Source organism: Hemitrygon akajei, chromosome 4 (assembly GCF_048418815.1).
Source record: "Hemitrygon akajei chromosome 4, sHemAka1.3, whole genome shotgun sequence".
In the NCBI taxonomy this organism is placed as follows: domain Eukaryota; kingdom Metazoa; phylum Chordata; class Chondrichthyes; order Myliobatiformes; family Dasyatidae; genus Hemitrygon; species Hemitrygon akajei.
In genome coordinates this window covers 37,120,270-37,144,389 of record NC_133127.1, presented here as the reverse complement: position 1 = coordinate 37,144,389, position 24,120 = coordinate 37,120,270, and the positions used below count along the sequence as shown (strand labels likewise).

General features: G+C 43.3%; 1 protein-coding gene across 1 annotated transcript; it reads left to right on the top strand.

Annotated features, from left to right (window-relative positions):
- The first annotated feature begins 5,495 nt into the window (after positions 1 to 5,495).
- On the top strand, positions 5,496 to 23,306 carry LOC140726248 (uncharacterized). Its single transcript, XM_073042359.1, has 4 exons — positions 5,496 to 5,988; positions 18,180 to 19,223; positions 20,812 to 20,890; positions 21,625 to 23,306. The coding sequence occupies exons 1-4, from the start codon at positions 5,946 to 5,948 to the stop codon at positions 21,707 to 21,709; spliced, it is 1,251 nt and encodes a 416-aa protein (XP_072898460.1). The 5' UTR covers positions 5,496 to 5,945; the 3' UTR covers positions 21,710 to 23,306.
- The last annotated feature ends 814 nt before the right edge of the window (positions 23,307 to 24,120 follow it).

The following is a 24,120-nucleotide window of genomic DNA, read 5'->3' as shown; positions in this document are numbered from 1 at the left end:
AAGGCATTGCTAAATTTCTTAACAACCTACAAACTACACTTCAGTCTGTAACTCAAATCAACTTCCCCTCTGTTGACTCAGTTCACACTTGTCACTGCTTTGGGAAAGCAGCCAACATATCATGGGCCCCCACCCATGCCAGTCATTTAGTTTCTTTCTCCCTTCTGTCAGACAGGTGATAAAAAGGCTTGAAAACACATACCACCTTGCTCAAGACAGATTGTATCCTGCAGTTATAAGACTCTTGAATGGACCTCTTGTTCAATAAAGATGAACGTTTGACCTCACAATATACTTCATCGTCGCCCTTGCACCTTATTTGTCTACCTGCACTCCACCTTGTAACTGTAACACTCTATCGTGTATTTTTTAAAAACTTTTTGTACAACCTTAATGTCCTTATGAATGAAAAGATCTGTCCAGATGGCATGCAAAGCTTTTGACTGCATTTCAGTACATATGACAACAATAAACTAACGATCAACTTTCACACCGTAAAACCCCATAAGTAATTTTGTGATGGTAACAAATGGAGGTTGATAATTTCTTGATTAGTTATGGTGTCAAAGGTTACAGGGAGAAAGCGGGAGAATGGGGTAGAGAAGGATAATAAATCAGCCATGATGGAATGGTGGAACAGACTCGATGAGCCGAATGGCCTAATTCTGCTCATACGTCTTATTTCCCTGTTTCTTATAGATCTGCACCGTCTGGATCCCATACCCCTCTTCTTGAACAGGTCAGCAGCTTCAATGTTAGTGATTAAAACATGGATATTAGTGAAGGCGCAAGGCTCAAGAAGGTCCATCTGTCCCAGATGATTGTGCCACTGAGGATGGTGTCTTCACTTTTCACCTGAGAAGGGAGTTAAGTGCTAACTACTTATCTTCAGCAAGCAGTCATGCATGCTTATGCATTTTACAATTTTTTATATCGCTACTAAAAGGGGAGAACATGGATGTTGAATTTGCAAGTCTGGAGTTAACGAAAAAGTGTGGAGTGTGGACTGGGAGGAGGCCTGGCTGTTAGCTGTCATTTTAACAGTTATGTCTTTAATCTATGTGAGGTAGTGGTGTCCTCATCTCTGTCTTTCTATTCTGAGGCTGTGGCCTCTGATCCTAGACTCCTCCACCATAGGAAATATCCTCACCACATCCACTCTATCTAGGCCTTTCAATATTCATTAGGTTTCAGTGAGATACCACTCATTCTTCTAAACTCTAGCAAGTGCAAGCTCAGAGCCATCAAACAGAACTCATACATTATCCCTTTCATTCCCGGTATCATTTAGTGAACCTCCTCTGGACCCTCTCCAACGCCAGCATATCTTGTCTTAGATAAGGAGCCAAAATTGCTCACAATACTCCTGGTGCCATCTGACCAACCTCGGCATTATATCCTTGCTTTCATATTCCAGTTCTTTCAAAATGAATGCTAATATTGCATTTGCCTTCCTTACCACCGACTCAGCTGACAAGTTAACCTTTAGGGAATCCTGCTCAATTATTCTCAAGTGCCTTTGCACCTTTGATTTCTGAATTTTCTTCCCATTTGGAAGATAATCTATGCCTTTATTCCTTGTACCAAAATGCATGGCCATACATTTCCCTACACTACATCCCATCTGCCATTCCTTTGCCCAAATCATTCTGCCGACTCCCTGCTTCCTCAACATACTGGAAGCGGAAAAGATATTCAGGCTGTGAGGAAAGACTAGGGCAGTGGGGCTTGTTGGATAGCTCTCACAGACTCAAAAGCTTGAATGTCCTCCCCTGCATGGAAGTCTCTAGGATCCAACCTTTGCAGGAAGCCTTTTGATCTTTCCACAATTAATCTTACGACTCTATGTATCTCAGTCAGAAGATTTTGGGATCTGTCTCAACTTCAAAGCCTGGAGCCCAAAACTCTAGACTGATCTCAAAGCAGTACTGATAAAGTGCAATAGCACTGACTTTACTAGATGTTAAACTGAGGCTCATCTATCCTCCCAGACAAATATAACTGACCACATGACAATACTTTGTAGAAGTACAGTCAGTCCTGGCCTGATTACCCACCAACAACATGGATTTGCCATTACGGGTTCAACTTTGGGAGCAGAAATATAAAGCACATTGTGTATCTTGTTTTACCAAATAGAGGACAAGAACATACACCAGCAAATATCATCATTAGCACATACAGTCACAGAGGCCCTTTTGCCCATTGAGTCATTCTGTCCATCAATCATCCATTAAGAGTAACTGTATTAGGACATACATGGTAAATGGTAGGGCATTGAAGAATGCAGTAGAACAGACTGAACTAGGAATAATGGTGCATAGTTCCCTGAAGGTGGAATCTCATGTGGATAGGGTGGTGAAGAAAGCTTTTGGTATGCTGGCCTTTATAAATCAGAGCATTGAGTATAGGAGTTGGGATGTAATGTTAAAATTGTACAAGGCAGTGGGGCTGAATTTGGAGTATTGTGTACAGTTCTGGTCATCGAATTATAGGAAAGACGTCAACAAAATAGAGAGGGTACAGTAACTTCTAGTACAGTAAATACTAGAATGTTACCTGGGTTTCAGCATCTAAGTTACAGGGGAAGGTTGAACAAGTTAGGTCTTTATTCTTTGGAGCGTAGAAGATTGGGGGGGACTTGATAGAGGTATTTGAAATTATGAGGGGGATAGATAGAGTTGACATGGATAGGCTTTTTCCATTGAGAATAGGGGAGATTCAAATAAGAGGACATGAGAGTTAGGGTGCAAAAGTTTAAGGGTAACACGAGGGGGCATTTCTTTACTCTGAGAATGGTAGCTGTGTGGAACAAGCTTCCAGTAGAAATGTTAGAGGCAGGTTCGGTATTGTCATTTAAAGTAAAATTGGATAGATATATGGACAGGAAAGGAATGGAGGGTTATGGGCTGAGTGCGGGCCAGTGGGATTAGGTGAGAGTAAGCATTCGGCACGGACTAGAAGGGCCGAGATGGCCTGTTCCCATGCTGTAATTGTTATATGGTTATATGGTATATCAATCATTACTCATTTTTTATTCTTTCAACATTCCCATCAATTGCCCCCAGATTCTACCACTCACCTATACACTAGGGGCAATTTCCATCAGGCAATTAATCTACCTCCCAATCCTACTTTGGGATGGGGGTGGAAAATAAGAGCACCTGAAGGAAACCTACATCTTCACAGGAAAACATGCGAACTCCACACAGACAGCACATGAGCCAGGATCCCTGTAAGGCAGAGGCTCTACTAGCTGCACCACTGTCCTACCCTAAATCTGTAGAATTTTTGTGGAATCATGATGTGCATTTTGGCTGCTACATTTCCCACAGCACAGTAGTGAAGGGTGTTGAATGCTTTTGATGTCTGGAAGAGTGTTATATAAATGAAAGTCGTCCCTTCAGTCATTTCAGTGAGAGAGTGTAATCAGTCTCAGTCTAGTGACCCATGGAATTGTCTGAGGCTGATCTCATGCTGCTGACATCCTTACTAGATAAAAGTACTGTGTGGGAAATTCATGAATAAACTGTTTCATGGTCAAATGATGTTCCAGTCCTGCCCTTTCACACCAACATTGATTAATTTCAGGCACATACTGGTCTAAATACAGTGTGCATTGGCATGCAGAGTATTCAAATGTAAAGCACAGTGAAAAGGGATTCTACTCTCGTACACGGCCACGTACGATACACCCTGGGGATTTGCACCATAGGTACACGTTCACCTCGACTTCATCATTTCCAGGAAGGTCAACACAAGAGCAGGTGCTGGAAGCCTCCAACATCTGGTCATTATCACACTGCTGATGGTGGAATTGTTCTGACACATTGGTCTGCTTCAGCTCATAGACCGTTCTGTTCTGCTGGTTCTAATGAAGAACCTACAGACTCAGAATCATAGCCATTGTTTATTATTATGGAACTGGGCCCAGGATAGATTGTCCAAGGTGCTGATGCCCAAGAACTTGGACTCTATAACTTGAAATATACACTCTACTTCTCTCTCTGTAGACACCAGCTGATCTGCTGAGTGTTTCTAGCACTTTCTGGTTTAGTTCCTGATTCCTATTCTTGTCACTGCCTTGTTAAATAATGCTCATTATGTGCTTCTAGGTATAGGTATTGAGAGAAGTTGTTAAATTAATCAGTAATCTGGGCCAATGATATAAAAGCAGTACAGTGCAATACATAAAATTGCAATAAATTACAAAATATAATCAATACCATAAAAGGGGAATAATGGAATAGCATTCATGGGTTCATAGATAATTCATAAATTGTTCCTAAAATGTTGATTAGAAGAATCCAAACAACAAGCTGGTAATAGGTCTTCTTGCATCCATCTATGCGATTTTCTCTGGAGTGCCAGAGGCTGCAGGAAGACCTAAAGGATGTGTATAACATCATGAGAGGCATGGATAAGGAAGTTAGTCAGAGCCTGGTCACCAAGGGAGAACGTCAATGCTAAGGGTATAGGTTTAAGGTGATGTGAGAGGGAGTTTAAAGGAGATTTAGCTGGCAATGAAGTCCCACATACGGAGTTAGTGAACTGGGATTAGAGAAAAGTACTGCCATGGACTGAGAATTGGTTAATCTGCAGCAAATGTAGAATTGGAATGAACTGGACTGTCTCAGGGTGGAAGGTGGTAATCTGTGGAGAACTGTGGGTGGTGTGGGTCTGTGGGGGAAGCTGTTTGTGACCTATTGGAGAGATAGTTATGGGAGGGTTCTGTAAGGGCAGGTGAAGGTGACCTGTAGTGGGGGCAGTAGATTGTGGCTTGTAATGGGGTAGGTGAGAATGATCTGTCAAGGTGTATGACCTGTAGAGGGGTGTTGGTGTTGGTGTGAGCTGTAGAGGGATTGATGAGTGAATGTAGGGATATAGGGGTGAGATCTACAGGTGCATGTGACTTGTAGGGAAGTACATGTGGTGACTTATAAGGGTGTAGTTGAGGGTGATGTGTTGGGTTGTAGGGGTAACTGTTGAGGTGTAGGTATGAGATAGGTGAGAGTGAACTGTTGGGATGCAAGTGTGTGACCTATAGGGGGTTGGTGAGCGCGACCTGTAGGATTATAGGGGTGTGATCTGACAGGTGCATGTAACTTGTAGAGAGGTACAAGTTCATGTGGTGACCACAAGGCCACTAGGGGTGTAGGTGAGGGTGACCTGTTGGGGTGTCGGTATGTGACCTGTAGGGAGGTAGAGGAGGATGACCTTTTTGGGTATTGATAAGGGTCACCTACTATCTTCCAGTTTCGGTCTCAGTCACAATGGAAATGTCAGGTCCTCTCCACCTCTCCTGAGCAGCACCCCGCCCACACACAAGCACGAGATGCTGGACATCCTCAGCCCGTGGCCCGGCGGAGCTTCCAGAAGGTTCTGGATCCCACGTCCGCAGTGTTTTGGAACTCCCGGTGCTGGTGCATTGGTTTGCAACCTGCTTTATCTCCGGACCCGACTGGCGGCTTTACTTTCGTTTCAGTGGAAGTGAAAGTCTTGGTGTGGGTGTGTCGGATCTGATCAGCCCCGCCCGCCCGGAGGCGGTGCGCCGTCGTTGGGGGAGTCGGTCAGCGGCGGGAGGGACAGAGACACTGAGAGCCGAAGCGGCACAGTCTCCGCCTGATCCTGCAGACAGCACGGTCATCCCTCCTGATCCCGCAGACGGCACGGTCATCCCTCCTGATCCCGCACAGGGCACAGTCTCCGCCTGATCCCGCAGACGGCACGATCATCCCTCCTGATCCCGCAGACGGCACGATCATCCCTCCTGATCCCGCAGACGGCACGATCATCCCTCCTGATCCCGCAGACGGCACGGTCCATCGTTGGATCCCGCAGTCGGTGGCCCGGTTCTCCTGAGTAGATCCGAACTCGTTGGTTCGGACTGAGTGACAAGAATCGATCCCGGGTTCTGAGCCCAAGTCTGTACACCAGCCGCCGCAATGCTCCGCAACGCCGGTCTGGCCACTTTGCTGCTGATCGCAGGTGAGTTCGTTGCTCGGGTGAAAGGTGGGATGGGAGTGAGTGTGCGGTGAGTGTGAAAACAGTTTTTGCGTTCGGCGATTGTGAATTGGTGCAGTCGAGTGGTGTGGCTGAGTGTGTTTTGGTTGTAAGTCAGCAGTGTGGGTGAGTGTTTTGGTTAGTCGGCAGTGTGGGTGAATGAGTGTGAGTGTGTTTTGGCAGTGAAGGCATGTGTGCAGTGTGCTGAGTGAGTGTGAGGGTGTAGGTTACCGGGTGTGCGCCGGTGTGTGGTGAGGATGTGGTGTAGGTACATGTAGGGTGTCGGCATGTGTGCAACCTGAGCACATGTATTAATGTTCCTCATTGGGATTTGGGGTTTTTAATTTGTAAAATGTATAGAAAAACTAATAATTAAAAAAACCCTGAGCACATATCACTGAGGGTGGGGCAGAAATTTCCCTTCACTGTAGCAATTGCAATGACAGTGACCCGGTGAGGGTAAAATTCAGGGATTGCTAAAGGTCACATGGAACAAAGGGTGGGGTGGGGAATTATGTGATCTGCCTAAACAAGGGCGATGAACTGGATCATGAAACAGCTGAGAGGGAGAGAGTGACGTTGGGGTAATAGTTATGTAGGTATGTCATACATACATCCACAGATGTGTGGGGATATTGTCAACAGACAAGGGGGTAAATACTGACCATCTGTTTCTCAAGACCACCACTGATCTACCTCAGTGTCACCTTCCTACATGGTCACATATTCCTTGACCCATCCAATAGCCAGAAATTTGTGGCTAAAACATAAAAGTGTTGAATAGGTTCTTGATGGTAAGGGTGTCAATGGTTATGGGGCGAAGGCAAGAGAATGGGGTTTAAGAGGGAAATTAAATCAGCACAGCAGAGCAGACTCATTGGGCAGAATGGCCTAATACTGTTCCTATGACTTATGGACCGAGTCACCCCAGTACACCAGGGTAGAGAATTCCAAAGGTTCACCACCCTCTGAGATGAGGAAGAATTTCTTCACTCAGTGGTAAGCGCCCACCCTGTTCTGTAAGGGTTTTGTGAATTTCCATTTGACCTCCTTTCATTCCTCCAGACTCTTGAGACTAGAGGCCCTCTTCGCTCTCTCTCCATTTTATTAGCCCAGCATTCCCTCTGTGCAGCCTGTATGGCAAGCTCATCCCTGCCTGGGTGAGGATAGCAGAATTGTATAGGATTCTTCATGAAGGTGTCTACATGTCAAATCTTGTTCACAGCAGCATCACAGGCACATAGCATCAAATAAGTATAACAAATGAAAAAAACAGATTATACATTTTTACAAGAGAAAAAACACAATTAGTACAAAAACAAACTCACACTTTTCAGTGCAAAGTGGTCATAGTGTTGCTAAACTGCAGTAATTAGGATTTTGCGAGTTGGCTTTACAATCAAATGGTTGGAGGAAAGTAACACACTCAAAATGCTGGTGGAACACAGCAGGCCAGGCAGCATCTATAGGAAGAAGCACTGTCGACATTTCGGGCCGAGACCCTTCGTCAGGACTAATTGAAAGAAAAGATAGTAAGAGATTTGAAAGTAGGAAACGTCGACAGTGCTTCTTCCTATAGATGCTGCCCGGCCTGCTGCGTTCCACCAGCGTTTTGTGTGTGTTGCTTGAATTTCCAGCATCTGCAGACTTTCTCGTGGTTGGAGGAAAGAATTTATTCTTGATCCTAGTGGTGTGGCTCTTCAGGCTTCATCACTTCCTGCTGGATGATAGCCACATAAAGATGGCATAGCTGGGATATTGCGAATCTTTGTTAGTCTGGAATTGGCCTATTAATTTTGCCTTGCATTGCTTTTCATACGGATCAAATTACACAGTGCTTTGAGGTAGAACAAGGTAAAACAGTAAGAGAATGCAAAATAAAACTGTAATGGCTACAGAGAAAGTGCAGTGCAGGTAAACAATAAGGTGCAAAATCATAATCCTGTAGATTGTGTGGTCAAGACTCCATCTTAGCATCAGTCCTTGGAGGAGGACAGCAAAACTGTATATGATTCTCCATGGAAAGTCTACAACCACATGTTCCTGCAGGATTGGAGGTATGTCCTCCAGTCCTGCAAGTATCAAAACATTTGCATTCCACCAAGTCCTTGGTTTTCCTTCACTTTCTACATTAGGGACTATTCCCTCAGCTGCCAAGATCCCAAATTCAGCATTCCTTCCCAAAACCTTTACACCTCTAAGTTATTCCTTGAAATACATCCTTCCGTTTTAGCCTTCAGTCACTTGTCCTGTTGTGAACTTTTGTTTGAAAGTTCCTGTGAGCAGCACCTTGGGGATGTTCCACTAGTTAAATGTGTGTTATATAGTATAATCACACTATTTGGAACGACCTGGGTGAGAAGTCAGCTTTGTTTGCAGAGTTTGATGAGCAAGTTGCTCTTAGTTGAATAGTCCTGTTCTGAGAACGGTTTCAATATGACTGCAACACTTAACCATTCATGTGTGTTTGCATCTGTTCTGTCTCTGTAAACCTGTTAGCAGCTTGTGGAATCAAATTCCGCTCCCAGGATTGCAGCACAGACGTTGGATGCAGATCTGAGAGGGGGCTCTGCTGTCTTCTGGGAGGCCACCCGTGTTCTCGTCATTTAAAACTTTTTGTGAATTATTTCTCTTTGTTTTAATTGGTCTATAACACAGTTTTGGTTTTTAAGGTCTATTATGACTCTGTCTGGACTGAATTTCAGTCCTTGTGCTTTTTTTGTGTTCTTCCCTAATTTTTGATTTCATTTGGTAAATCAACCTTTGCCTTAACTTAGAAATTTCTGTTTATCTGCATTGCATTAGAAATGAAATTCAGATAAATAGAAAGCAAAAGTTTAAGGCCCGAACCGAAGCTTGATATACATCATGAAGCTGGAAAGAGTGAAGAGAAGATTGATGTGAATATTTCGCCAGAACTCGAAGGCCTGAGTTATAAGGAGAGGATGGGCTGACTAAGTTTTTATTCATTTGCGTATTAGAGACTGAGAGGTGACCTTTTAAAAGTGTATGAATCATGAGAGGCGTAGATAGGGTGAATACACACAGTCTTTTTTTCCCAGAGAAAGATGATCACAAACTAAAGAGCGTAGGTTTAAAGTGAGAGGGGAAATATTTAAAAGGGACCCAGAGGCAACTTCCTTCACCAGGAGAGTGGTGGATATATGAGACTAGCCAGCGGAGGAAGTGGTTGGGGCATGCCAAGTAACAACATTTTAAAGTTACATGGACAGGAACAGTGATAGGAGAGGTTTAGAGCAACATGGACTCAACACAAGCACGTGCAATGTTGAGACTTTGTGAAGCACTGGTGAGCTGGTTTGCACCCCTTACCTTAGGATGTGCTGAAACTGGAGAGGGTTCCCAGGAGGCTCACGAACACGTTTCCAGGATTAAACAGCTTGGCATGTGAATTGCGTTTGATGGCTCTGGACCTGTATCCACTGGAATTCAGAAGAATGAGGGGTGACCTCATTGAAACATATTGAATGCTGAAAGGCCTAGATAGAGTAGATGTGGAGAGGATGTTTTCTATGGTGGGAGAGTCCAGGGCCGGAGGACACAGCCTCAGAACAGAGGGGTGTCCTTTTTGAACAGAGGTAAGGAGGAATTTTTTCAACCAGAGAGTGGTGAATCTTTTGAATTCTTTGTCACAGGCAGTTGGTGGAGGCCAAGTCTTTATATTTAAGGCAGAGGTTGACAGATTCTGGTCAGGGGATAAAGGTATATGGGGAGAAAGCAGGATATTGGGGCTGAGAGGAAAAATGGATCAGCCATGATGAAGTGGTGGAGCAGACACAATGGGCCCAATGGCCTAATTCTGCGTCTATGTCCTATAGATGGAAGTAATTTTAATGGGCTAAATGTTCAGTTTCTGTTCTACATATCTATGATAGTAAGCAAGCAAACCCATGAAAAGTGTTAACATATAGAAAGACGTATAAAAGTTTAAAATAAGGAACTCTGTATCTGAATGCGTGTGTGCCTAATCTGAAACTACGTCAATGACTCATTGATCAATAGAGATAAATATATTTGGATAGCCACCTACAGAAATCTGGTTATGAAGTGATCAAAGTGGGGATGTTAAATTTTAGTCCAGAAGGTAAAGGTGGTGGTGAAACTCTGTAGGGAAGTGAAACAATTTACAAAAGGGGATTTCAGCGTGGAAGTTGTGGGAGAAGCAGGAGGCTGCAGATGCTAGAATCTGGAGCAACAAGCTATCTGCTGGAGGAAGTGAGCAGGTCACACAGCATCAGTGGGCTGAATGTGAGGCAGGAAGTGTGATCAAGACCATGCAGATTGAAATCTAGCACTCATTTGGGTGGAGGTAAGAAGTAAACCAGGAAGGAGTTAAGTGATGACTTCAAACTACAACCACACTTCTAGGAAAAAGTATAAATTTTAAAAAGGGAGGAGTTCTACAAAGATTGGCACTTTAATCCTTTTTTTAAAATTCCACATTTTAATTCCACGTCCCATTCCCATTCTGATATGTATATCCATGGCCTCCTCAACTGTCAAGATGAAGCCACACTCAGGTTGGAGGAACAACACCTTATATACTGGCTGGGTAGCCTCCAACCTGATGGCATGAACATTGACTTCTCTAACTTCCGTTAATGCCCCTCCTCCCCTTCTTACCCCATCCCTGATATATTAAGTTTTACCCCTCTCCTTTTTTTTCTCTCTTTCTGCCCATCACTCTGCCTGTTCTCCATTTCCCTTTGATGCTCCCCTCCCACTTTCTTTCTCCCTAGGCCTCCTGTCCCATGATCCTTTCCCTTCTCTAGCTCTGTACCCCTTTTGCCAATCACCTTTCCAGCTCTCAGCTTCACCCCACTCCCTCTGATCTTCTCCTATCATTTTGCATTTTCTCCTCTCCCTCCTACTTTCAAATCTCTTACTATCTTTCCTTTCAGTTAGTCCTGACGAAGGGTCTCAGCCCGAAACGTCGACAGTGCTTCTCCCTATAGATGCTGCCTGGCCTGCTGCATTCCACCAGCATTTTGTGTGTGTCACCTTAATCATGAGTGACTTTCACTTTCATGTAGACCGAAATGGTAGCCAAGAGAACAAATTCATAGAGAGATTCCTAGAGCACAATGTTATGGAGCCAACTTATGGACCAGGCAATTTTGGATCTAGTGATGTGTAACAAAGCAAATTTAATAAATAAACTCACAGTTAAGGGTCCCCTAGGAAAAGGGATCATGACATGATAGATTTAGTATTTGATTTCACAATGAGAAATTTTGATCTAAAATGTCTCTGTTAAACATAGGTAGAAAGAATTACAAAGGAATGGTGATGGAGCTTGCTCAGATGGACTGGGCAAATGGACAATGGGTAGTAGACAAGAGAGATAGTTACAAAGATCAATGGACTCCCAATAAAACTCTATCCCAATGAGATGGAAAAAACTCTTAAGAGGGATTGGGAAGGCTTCAGTGTTGGGGATGGGAAGGGGGAATAGACCAACTGTGGTATTAAACCTGGAGGTTAGTGAGGAGTTTGGAACCCAGCAAAAGAAGACTGAAAAAGTAGTCAGGAAGGTGAAAGTAAACTAAAAATATATATAAATTGATAATAAATTCTTCCTTTACTGGTACATAGAGAGGAGACCACAGTGAACCTTTGGGAAATAGTTTTGAGGAAGAAGGAATGGTCAAGGGCATATATCTTGTATTAGTCCTTTACATTGATGATATTATGAACATCCCATTAATACTGAACTATTCCAGTTGGAAGTACATGACATTATCAACACTAGAGAATGAGTATTAGGCAGACCAGTGGAGTTAAAAGCTGATGAGTCTCCTGGACCTGATGGTTTACATCTTAGTGGCTGCAGAGTTGGTGGAGGCAGTGGTTATAATCTTGCAAACATTTTCAAATAGTACATCACTGGAGAGGCCATTTGGTCCCCAATGTTACGCTGATTTTAATGCCACTTTATACCAAATGTTCTACTCCTGTATATCATTCATATCCTTCCATTCTCTACATGTTCATCGTCTATCTAAAAGCCTCTTCAAATGCACCAAACTGCCTGCCTCCACTATTACTCCTGGTAACACAATACAGTCATCTATCACTCTCTATGTTTAAAAAAAAACTTGCCCTTCAAATCACCTTTAAACTTCTCCCCTCTAACCTTAAAAGCATGTACTGTTGCGTCTGGAGTACAAGACTTAAATGGACAACTCCTTATTTTTAAATAGTGACCCCCTAGTTCTAAAACAGAAAACACTAAATTGCCAGCAGGTCAAGCAGCATCTGTGGATAGAGAAATAGTTAACGTTTCAAATCCAGGACCCCACATCAATTCTGATGTAGCATCTCACAGATGTAGTCTGACCTGCTGATTGTTTCCAGCAATATCATCTTTTATATCTGATTTCCAGAATTTGTGTTTCATTTTTATTTCAACTTGCTGATGGGATAGTGTAACAGTTACTTGTGTAACCTTCAGAATGTTTTAAGATAAGTTAAACGTATACTTGAGAAAAGAATGCCTCAGTTATTAATTCTAGTAGTCTAAGCTTGAACCACTCATCTCCCAGTTCTTGCAATGTTAAACATTAAGCTATCTCAAGACAGGAAAGTTACGATCCTGGCTATATACTTAATGAATCTCTGTCCTAAAATCTGAAATGGACTTTTCTCTTTCGTGACACTTAATGGAGTTCTTCATTCTTTATAAACCAATAAATCTGTAACTACTTTGCATTTGTAAAATGCCTTATCATTGATTAACAAATTATAAATCATTTCACTTTGATGTTTGGTGTTGGACAGTTATTTCAGATGGCATCTACCGTACAGCATAAGATTCTCCCTGTTGAAGGGTCTTGGCCTGAAACGTTGACTCGTTATTCCTTTCCATAGATGCTGCCTGACTGGCTGAGTTCTTGCAGCATTTGTGTGTGTTACATAGGATTCTTCCTGCTGTTTCTCAGGCATCCTCACCAAGAGAGACTATCTAGTTATCCATCATATTGCTGTCTGTGGGAACTACACATACACAAGTTCTCCATTGTGTTTTCTACCAAGGAGTACTTTAAATGTTACATTGGTTGTGGAGCACTTTCAAATGATGTTATGAAAATCTAAGCCTTTCATCCCTATGATGTCTCCTTCAGAGGTGAAGGTAGATGAGATATTAAACTAATGGCCAATCAGGTTATTCAAGTAAAGGCATCATTTAAAAACCAGTGGAGATCTGTCCCAGGTGATCTCCGCCTAAATAATTAGAGAGTTTTCCACTAATGTCCATTGACTTCAGCTTTATTAGACTTCTTTTAGATTCTTGTTCATTTATTCAGATTCGTTTATCAAAACATACAGTGAATTGCATCATTTGCATTACCAACCAACGTAACTTAAGGATGTCCTGGGGGCAGCTCACAGGTGGTGCCACACGTTCCGGCACCAACATACCGTGCGCACAATGTTCAGCAAAACAACAGAAGCAACAACAGCAAATGAAGCCTTTTCCCACCCAGTCACACACACAGAACAGGCCGCCTCTTGGCCTGGACTCACAGGCACTGGGCCTCCAACCTCCAGATACCCTGACCCTTTGATGTTTGGACCTCAAGCTCCAGACTCGCTGACTTTGGTCTTCGATCTTTGGGCTTTAACCTCCAGACTTCGCTGACCTCTGGATAATGACCCCAGGACTTGCTGATCATGGGACTTTGAGGTCTGCCAGACTTCATCAAGTGTTGCCTTGGTATCGGGACACCCCCTCCCACCTCTCCTCCATGTTTGGACCAAGGTTGTGATGAGTGAGTGGTGCTGGGAAATTGTCCCGTGATCAGCCTAGTGTTAAATAGGTGGGATGCTGGGCGGTGTGGCTTGTTGCCAGTTCTGTGCTGTGTCTCTAAGCACATGCACGTGTAAGTAAGTGAGTAAGTAAAACCCAAACTGTGCATCGGTGAGCAGGTTATTGACAACAATTTTAATGACAACTTCCATCATTTGCTGCTGATTGAGAGCAAACAGATTGGGTAGGAATTAGTCAGATTGGTTATGTCTTGCTTTTTATGAGCAGAACATTCCTGAGCAATTTTCCACATTGTTGCATACGTGCCAGTGTTAAGACTGCACTTTAGCAGTTTACTAGAAGTCCCCAGCACTACAGCTGGGACGTGTCTGATCCCATGGCCTTCTCTGTACCCAGAACTCTCAGTGGTTTCATACAGACTGATTTCGGTGCTGGTGAGATCTCAGGAGGAACCAAGATTCTGGTACATCTTTTAGTCATGGCTGTGAATACTTTGGCCTCGTCTAGAGCATGGACATGCTGGGCCATCGTTGTTAGGGTGACCCCACGTGCAGCAGATTGCTACTGCCTCACAGTTCTCATGATTGGATTCAATCCTGCCTTCTGGGGTTCCCTTTGTGGAGTTTGCACATTCTGCCTGTGTCCTCATGGGTTTCCCCCAGGTTTTCCAGTTTCTTCCCATCATATGAGGAGGGAACAGAAGGCGATGGACTTTTCTCTCTGAACTTTAGTGGAGAGAACACGCTTGTTTGTATAAATAAATATCTGTGCTCAACCATGATGAATGCTTACCTAATGGAAAGCCTCTGCCAAGCAGAACACAACCTTGTTATAGGGTTTGAAGGCTTGCATACCTCCATGACCTGGAGAGCTATGTTAGCTGGAGCCAGGGCCTCATGCTTTGGCTTTTGGTAGGGTCACCCATGCCAAACAGGTTAAAGGGTAGAGGCCGGACTAGGAGTGGTTCACCTGTCCCCCAGAGCTAACAACCCTGACCAGTAAAAAAAATGTTACGGAAACAGCAGTGAAGAATCCTCTATCTGTGCGCAGTTATCTGTGTACGGACAGACAGAGATGGAGGACCTTTATTGCTGCCCTGAACATCAGCAGCATAATGGACAGTAAAAAAATGTGAATGCCTACTTTTACTGTGAATACATCATCTTAGGAAAATGATTGTGTGTGTGTGTGTGTTTGTGAGTATACATAACATAATGGATACGTTTATTACTATCGCATTTAAATATCAATGCATGAAACCAGACCAAGTGCTTGTAAATAGGATTGGCGATGGATGTGGTGAGCTATGTACTTCCGTGCTATATGAATCCTTGACTCTATCACCGTCCTCTATTCTGGGTCAAGGATCCTTACATCAGGATTTAAACTTCTCTCTGGGTTCATCCAGGTAACTTTGTTTTCTCCGTTTCGTATGCACACATTGTCCCATGTCTGAGCTGATCTGGGCTGGTCTGGTCTTGGCAAAGGACATCCACCCAGGGAAGGGTTAATATCAGCTCGGAGAGTACTGCTCTACTTCTGACACAAGCAGAGTTGATTCTGGAAAAACCCAGATGTGACTATTCCATTCAGTGGTGTAACTTATCTTGAGATCTGTCAGTGTGAGTTTAATCTGCCTGAAGGCCTGTCCTCAAATCTTCAAGGGGAATGGGGAGGGAGAGCAGGAACATGCTCCTGAGAAGTAGGATCAGCTGTGGTCAGACTGAATGGTGCAGCAGCTACAACTGGCAGAATGGTTTGCCCCAGCTATATCTATAAACAGGAATGTTAATCCCCTTTAGTCCAAACAACATGGGGACAATGGAAACAGTGAGTTAAACCTTATCTGCCCCAGCTGTGCCTGGCTAACATTAACTGCACTTCAAGGAAATCCTGAAACACAGCAAAAATGTTGGCAGTAGTCACTTAGAGTGGGGAACTGGTCCTCAGACTCTGTATTGAGCTAGCTGTAGGAAAAGCTTTTTGATTACTCTTAGAACTCACCACTCTTTAACCAGAGTCCTGAAAATATATCCCTCAACTCTTTTCCAATCTCCATGTGAAAGCTCCCATTGAATCTGCCTCCCCCTCAAACCCACATCTCCCCTGTTTCTGTTGCCCAATTATTTGCCAATTAATCAGTGATTACTGTCTCTGGGATCAGCTTCTTCTTAATCACATTTATCATTTGGAGCATGCTGTAAATTCTCCCCCTACTCCTACTCCTCCCAGATTCTCCCTCACTCTGAAGCCTTCACTTCTGGGACTGTTCCTTTCTCTTGCTTTGTGCTGTCTCCAAAAATGTAGAACGTTAAATGGTGTAGCACAGGAACAGGCCCTTCAGCCCAGCATGTCTGTGCCAGCCACCATGCCAATGTAAAATAATCTCATTTGCCTGAAGTGCATGTTCCTGTCCAAATGCCATTTAAAGATTACTATTGTAATTGCTTCCAGCATGTTCCAGGCACCTAGTGTCTGCGTGTGGAGAAACTTGGTCCAATAATCTCCTTTAAACATTCCATCTTTCACCTTAAACCTCTCTCCTCTAGTAATTGACATTTCCACCCTGGGATAAAGATTTGTTCTATCCATTCTAGGCAACGTGCTGCTGAACCTTTTCTGCAGCTTCTAACGAGCCTCTGCATGTGACGACTATAACTGCACATGATACTCTGACCGAAGTTTTATACGTGACTTCTCAACCTTTATGCTCACACTATGACAAGAATGCAGCGTGCCTTCTTTATCACCCTATCCTTGTGTCACCATACTCAGAGAGCTATGGACTTGCAACCCAAAATCCCTCTGTACATCAATGCTTTTAACGTTCTTCTCAATTTCAACATACCCTATAGTATCAGCAATTGTCACCTTGATCTCACAATCATCCACATCCTTCTCCTTGGTGTATACTGATGCAAAGTACTCATTTAGTATCTCACCCACTTCTTCTGGCTCCAGGCATAAATTTCCTCCTTGGTACCTGAGTGATTCTGCCCTGTCCCTGGCTACCCACTTGTTATTGATATATAATAAAATGCTTTGGGGTTCTCTTTAAACTACTTGCCAAGGTCATTTAATGATCCCCTTGAGTCCTCTTGTTTAAGTATTTTTCTGCTTCCTTTATGGTCCCCAAAGGTTCTGTATGATTTTAGTTTCCTAAACCTTATATACACTCTGTGGCCAATTTATTAGGAACACCTGCTCGTTAATGCAAATATCTAATCAATTCAATGCATAAAAGCATGCAGACCTGGTCAAGAGGTTCAGTTGCTTTTCAGACCAAACATCAGAATGGAGAAGAAATGTGATCTAAATGACTTTGACCATGGAATGATTGTTGGTGCCAGTGTGGTTTGAGTATCTCAGAAACTGCTGATCTCCTGGGATTTTTACATGCAACAGTCTATCTAGCATTTACAGATAATGGTGCAAAAAAACAAAAAGACAAACCTTAGTGAGCAGCAATTCTGTGGGCAAAGACACCTTGATAATGAGAGAGGTCAGAGGAAAGTGTTCAGACTAGTTCAGGCTGACAGAAAGTAACCATGCATTACAACAGTGGTGTGCAGAAGAGGATCTCTGAATGCATGACCCAACAAACCTAAACAAGACCACGAATATTCAGGAGGTGCCTAATAAAATGGCCACTGAGTATATGCTCCCTTTTAGTTTTGACTATATTTGCATCATCTCACATCATCCGGGGTTCTCAAAACTTGGCATCCTTGAATTTCTTCCTCACAGTAAATTTGCTGATTCAATTTCCTATATTATCATCCAAATCTTTGAAATAGATGCCAAACAACAATAGGCCCAGTACCAATCCCTGGGGCACATCACAAGTCATAATCAGAGAGGTAACCATTCTCCTGCAAAGCCAGTGTCAATGTCAAATCAGGATGCTACCTCATCCTGAATGCCATGCAGCTGAACCTTCTTGACCAACCAGTTGGCCCTTAAACTTGTCACTTGTGGACTGCCCAATAAGAGCTGCTCCCAGTGTATTCTCCCCAACTCCTGTTAATACTATTGCAGTCAGCCTTTCCTTGCCCCCACAATCTGCCTTGTTATGACCTGCACCTTTTTGTCTGCCGACATTGCACTTCCTCTACAATGGTAACAATTTATTTTGCGTTCTGTTACTGCTTCTGTTTGTACTACCTCAATGCACTCTGTAATGAAATGATCTGCATAAATGGCATGCAAAACAAAATTTTTCACTGTACCTCTGTTCATGTGACAATAATAAATCAATTTACTAATTTACCTTTCCCCAATTTAATGCTTGCCCAGAGGTCCAATCTTACCTTTATCCATAACTATCTTGTTGAAAACTTGTTGAGTTTTTCCAGTTCAATGGTTTGTTTTGTTTATTTTGCAGAATTATATATTATTTCAGCTGAAGACAACATAACAGAAATATTACTCAATGCAACTGGATCACAGAATGGTTCAGAAGAAAATGCATTCTTCAATCTCACCACATCTCCATCAGTAGCCATCACAGAGCTCTCCAGAATAGGGGCAAAAAACATCTCAACATCCATGGCTGTCACTGTGAGCATCGAACCTAGCTCCTCTCTCTCAGAGTACTCTACAGATATGGTCACCAACCCTTCTACTGCATCTTCAGGGGTCACACGCAGCCCCTCAGAATCTAATCGACTGCAAACCATCACATCTGCCAGCCAACCAGCAGATGCTACAAGTACCTCCCAGGCATATTCAAATTTAAATGAATTTTCAAGTACCAGTACAGTAGAGTTGACTTCTACATTCAATGGGAGCATAGCTCCAAATGAATCAACAACCACTGATAGAACATCAGTGACAACGAATACTACTCCATGGACAACTACCACTTCAGTCCAGTCAACAAAGTCAGATTCAAGAACTTCAGACTCAACTGGATCAGAACCAAGGACAGATGTCACCAATGCATCGCAATCAACCAAAGGCAGTACAACAGCATTGCATTCAATCTCAACTAGTCATCCAACTTTATCATTCACCTCATCAGAGATAACCAGTGTATCACAGTCAACTTCAGCTTCAACGCAGCTAACCAGTGTCAGTATGCCACTAACAGTCATAACTACGGCCCAGTCAACAAGCACAAGTGTTGAACAGTCGCCCACTGCTGAGAACCAGTCAACCAAAGCCACACAATCACCAAATGTAACTTCCACAGTGAACCAAACAGAACCCAACATAACTGCATCAACACAAACCACGGCTGACACTGTTGGAAGGACAATAATAATAACAACAACAACAGCTTCAGTTACTACATCTACGTCTTCTTCACCTACCGTGGCACCACAACTTTCACACTGGCCCAGTTCAGTGATCCCAAACACGACACCAAAGACGACCCAGCAGACCCACAGGGACACTCAGCAAAGAGATGCAAGCCTAAGCACAGGTGAGTGAGTAGAGAACATCCTTGTTTGCTCCTCTGTGAAACCTACACTTCCTCCCTTCCACACAGAATGAAGTGGGTTTCTGACAGGGGCTGTCCCAACTTCAACAGATCTCACAATTATTTTGCCATCTCCAGAGATTCGTTCCCATCAAATGATCTCAGACCTGAGTTCACAAATGGAAATAGGCAGAATATTCAGCATTACCTCCCTTCCAGTGTTCTTGCCACACATTTTCACTCCTCTTCTTTGCACTTAGACTTCATCGTGGCTTTGAAAATGGAAATATTTGAAGCTAATGAATGATGGGGAAGAACATGGAATGGGGCTGGCTGGCCGGCTCTACAAGGAGCTGGCACAGGTCCTGATGGGCCGAACACCTTCTTGCTGCATCTCCTCTCTCCCTCATCTGATCATTCAGCTGCACCTTAAACTAATCTTCACCCATTTGCTCAGGGAGAGAGAGTTCCACTCTCTCCTCACCTGGATGAAGGGATTATCCTGAATTCCTGACTGTCTGTCTTGTAGACAGCTCATACAACTGCACCAGGAAATGTAAACATTTACAATGTGGAAAAGTGCAATACAGTAGCCCACTATGTTGTGCCAAACTAGTTAAACTAGTAATTAAATGCTTAACTAAACTTCTGTCTGTAGAATATTCATATTCCATTCTCTGCATCGTCCTGCACCTAGCTAAGAACCACCTGATGCTTCTATCATAGTCGCCTCCACCCGACCCGCTGGCAGTGCATTGCAGGCATCCACTGCTCTCTGTGTAAAAAACCTTGCCATGCACATCTCCTTTGAACTCACCCCCCCCCCCCACTCATCTTCAATGCATGTCCTCCAGTGTTAGCCATTTCAACAACAGGAAGAAGATACCTGCTGCCTTTCTATGCCTCTTGTAGTTCTATGAACTTCTATCAAGTCTTCCCTTAGACTCCACTGCTCCAGAGAGAACGACTCAAGGTTGTTCAATCTCTTCCTACAGCACATGCCCTGTAATGGAGGCAACATCTTGCTAAATCTCTAATTGTCCTTTCGATCCCTTTTGGGTCCAAAAGCTCTCTCACAAGACCTGCATTCTGGTCAACATTATCGTAACAAACCTTTCCTTGCATCACACACAAAATGCTGGTGGAATGCAGCAGGCCAGACAGCATCTATAGGAAGAAGCACTGTTGATGCTTCGGGCCCGAGACAAAGGGTCTCAGCCTGAAATGTTGACAGTGCTTCTTCCTATAGATGCTGCTTGGCCTGCTGCGCTCCACCAGCATTTTGTGTGTGTTGCTTGAATTTCCAGCATCTGCAGATTTCCTCGTGTTTGCTTTCCTTGCATCTGCTGCTGTGCCCCAGTTTCTCTTTCCAAAGTGGCTGCCAGATGTATCGTACTCACAACCTACTTATACACCATAATATTGACAATGAATGCCAGGGTTTTCTACTTTGAAGTTGTGTAGATACACATTTCACCTGAATAACTGCAGTCTGTTATGGGCATCTTCTGGGGGAGCACGGGTTAAACATTTTGACAGTTTTTCTCTTTTTGTTCTGCCTTGCGGACTTGGCTTTGTCTTCTGTCTCCAGGAAGCGTAGTGGCTATCTCAGTTGTGGTTATCGTGATGATGTTGGTGCTGATCGGGGGAGTCATGTACTTTAAAGTAAGGTAAGAGCCACAACCATACTGTAAAACACCTTACAATTGTAAAGGTTTTAACAGTTAGTAATTTTCTTTTGCTAAAGTTCCCATCACATCACTTAGATCACGGTGCACAGTAATTTCCTGGAGAGGCTGGAATTGAGATTGCATATGTCTTTAAATTGGGTGGCGGAGTGGAGATAAGTCTCTAAAGAACTGTAAGGTGCTCCATCCCTCCACTGGCCTGCAGGTCACCCTTGGGCAAGGTGTAGCACCTGTTTAGCCCCCTGATCAGGGTCACGTGAAGCCATGGGAGTAGATGGTGGGTGGTCATATGAGCAGCTGGTGCATATCACAAGTCCTGGTTATGTGGCCATTGACATCTGGCAGACAGTCTCTGGAGTATTGATAACGGCTTGGATCACCTGTCTTGTAAAGACACTGCCCAGAAGGCAGCAACAGCAAACCACCTCAGTAGAAGAGTTTGCCAAGAATAATCGTAGTCATGAAACCATGATTACCTATGTCATATGGCATGGCACATAATGGTGATGATGTTAATGTCTTTAAATTCATGGAAATTGATAAATGTTTCCTATGGTATATGGGCTGGTAGGCTGACAAACTTGTCAATATTGGTGTGAAAAGAGAAAAAGAATCACTATGGGTTGTACGAAATTCATTATACTGAAACATGATTCTAAGATAGTGGTAAAATTCCTGATCTTCTGGCTCAACAACATCTTGTTCATTATTTGTAGGAATTCTTCGTATGGACGATTGTTGGATGACCAGGAAAATGGCACCTGGGAGAATTACAATAACCCACTGTATGATGATTCTTAATAAATTGGCCTTGAGACATAGACTGCTCAGTCAGAGTGAGAGGACTTGTTCATCCTGCACGATCAGCTGAAGATGAATGAAATGTGATTTCATGGCCAAGTATTCAGCCTAATTCCAATTCTTCCTGTTTGGTCACTCTGGTTTCAATTTCCTTCCCTTTCCCATAACACTCACCCATCTCAATACTCCCTCCCAACCCCTATCTTCATTCCCCACCATCCCAAACCTCAGTCCTACTTCCCCCTTTCCAACCCTCACTTCTATCATCTTTCCACTTAGTTCAGCAGATTATTCCATCAGAACCCAAAATCTGTCTTGGAGATCAGCCAATGAATAGACAAACAGCTAAGTGGAGACTGAATATTCTGAGCTTGGGGCAAGGTTACTTCTATAGCAATTTAATTATTCCAGCTCTGTCTTAACTCCATTAAAATTGGCATATGTGTATGAGTGGTTTGCTAAAGCTGTTGAGGAGGAATTGGCAAGGCTGGTTGGGAAATAAGACTGTGATTGATTGCACAGCTCAAATGACTTGTGCTTTGCTATGATGTTGTCAACTGAGACATTACCTAGAAATTGTTATCATTGGTCAAGTTCTAAGCAACTGAATCAGAGAAGAAAAATGGATTTTATAGTAGATGAAACAAAGGTTGAAATGGCAGAGATAATGTTTCTGCATAAAACAATAAAAGCTTTAGTGAAGTTACAATAGGAGAGTTGCATCAATGAAGATTACTCCCAAAGTTAGCTCGCCCCAAGCTCAGAATATCCTGTCAACACTTAGGTGGCAGGAAAAAGGAAGGAAAAAATTGGTTTAATTGTTTAAGTTTTACAGAGTTTTATATGAAACTGATGTTGTTCTAAACCATTGATCATATATTGGATTTCATAGGAAGAATTTTCGATTAGGTCAGTTTTGAAAAAGGAGAAAATCAATGGTACAGCACAGAAACAGTCTCTTCAGCCCACCATGCCCCTGCTGACCATTGAGTCCCCATCTATACTAACCTTGATTATTACTACTTGGACCGAAGCTCTCCCTGCATTCGCTGTCAAGCGTTCGTCCAGATGCTTCTTAAATGTTGGGGGTAACTTCCAGCCAGGAGATTGAAGTAGGAGGGGTCCAAGGTTGAGAGAATGTGGATTTACTGCAGATGCTGGCATCTGGAGCAACAAATGAGATGTTGGAGGACCTCTGGGTCAGGCAGCACCTGTGAAGGAACAAGTACAGTCGACGTTCTGAATTGAGATTCTTCAGGTGACAGACTTATTACAGAATGTATGAATGCTCAAATCATGCAAAATTCGGAGTCAATGTGTGTGATTCGTGGAGTATTCTTTGCACTGGGAACAGATTTTTTAAGATTGTGTTGGATTCTATTTCACTTGTAAACATCTGTCCCTTGAAGTGGCAACATAATGATAACTGTTTGAATGTAGCTTTCTCTCTTCTGCAAACAGTCCAGTGGCCCTTCATAAGAGAGACATGTCAGTGACGTCAGACAATAAACTATGTGTCATGGGTTGAAGTCCATGGCTGATTTTAACATAGCTTATTAATTTATGACACATAATAAACAGAGTTAATTATTCTACATTCTTTGAGTCCATCACTGGGAAGTTGCTCACTAAATTCAGAATTGTAAATTAACCATTTTTACTGAACCTGACCTAGACTTGGTTCCTTCAGACCCGCGGTGGTGCTGGTCTGAGTGTGCCGGGGTGGGAGGTAGTTTTTGTTCTGAGTGGGTACCGCCTGTGAACTTGCAGTTATTGAGGTGATGTGTTTGGAGACTCAAGACTGGAGGAACAAACAAGCTGCTGGAGGAACTCAGCAGGTCAAGCAATGTCAATGGAGGGGAATGGACAGTTGAAGTTTCTTTTCCTCTAGTTTTATTTCAAACCCGTAAGTAAGGTCAGATCACAGCCTATGTGGGTCAAAGATGACCTGGGACTCAGGTCAGTTGGTGTTTACAGGATTCCCTGTGAATGTGATGCAGCGAATATCGGCCAGGTAGGACGCACAGTGGAAACCAGCATCAAGGAGCACAGGAGGTGTATCTGTCTAGCTTACCCAGAGAAATGGGCATTAGCAGAACATTGCAATCATAAAGGCCATAGGATTCGCTTTGATGGCACAAAACTATAGTACTGCACCAATGGTTTTTTGGACTGCCTGTTAAAAGAAGCCATTGAAATAAAACGAAAGGAAAAGAATTTTAATAAAGCCGAAGGCCTCACCCTTGGTAAGAACTGGAATTCAATTGTAAACAAGGTAGGAGTGCGGAAACCTGATTAGATAAGCATCAACCAATCAGGTGGGACGGACTACAAGGTTATAAGTACAACTGGACTGGACCTGACCAGGCATCATCCCTGATGAAGATGGCAGAGGGTGTCATTGAAACAGT

Coding starts and splice junctions, on each gene's coding strand:
- LOC140726248 (XM_073042359.1), top strand. CDS start 5,946: ATGCTCCGCAACGCCGGTCTGGCCACTTTGCTGCTGATCGCAG. Junction 5,989..18,179: donor CACTTTGCTGCTGATCGCAG/GTGAGTTCGTTG, acceptor TTTATTTTGCAG/AATTATATATTATTTCAGCT. Junction 20,891..21,624: donor GTCATGTACTTTAAAGTAAG/GTAAGAGCCACA, acceptor CATTATTTGTAG/GAATTCTTCGTATGGACGAT.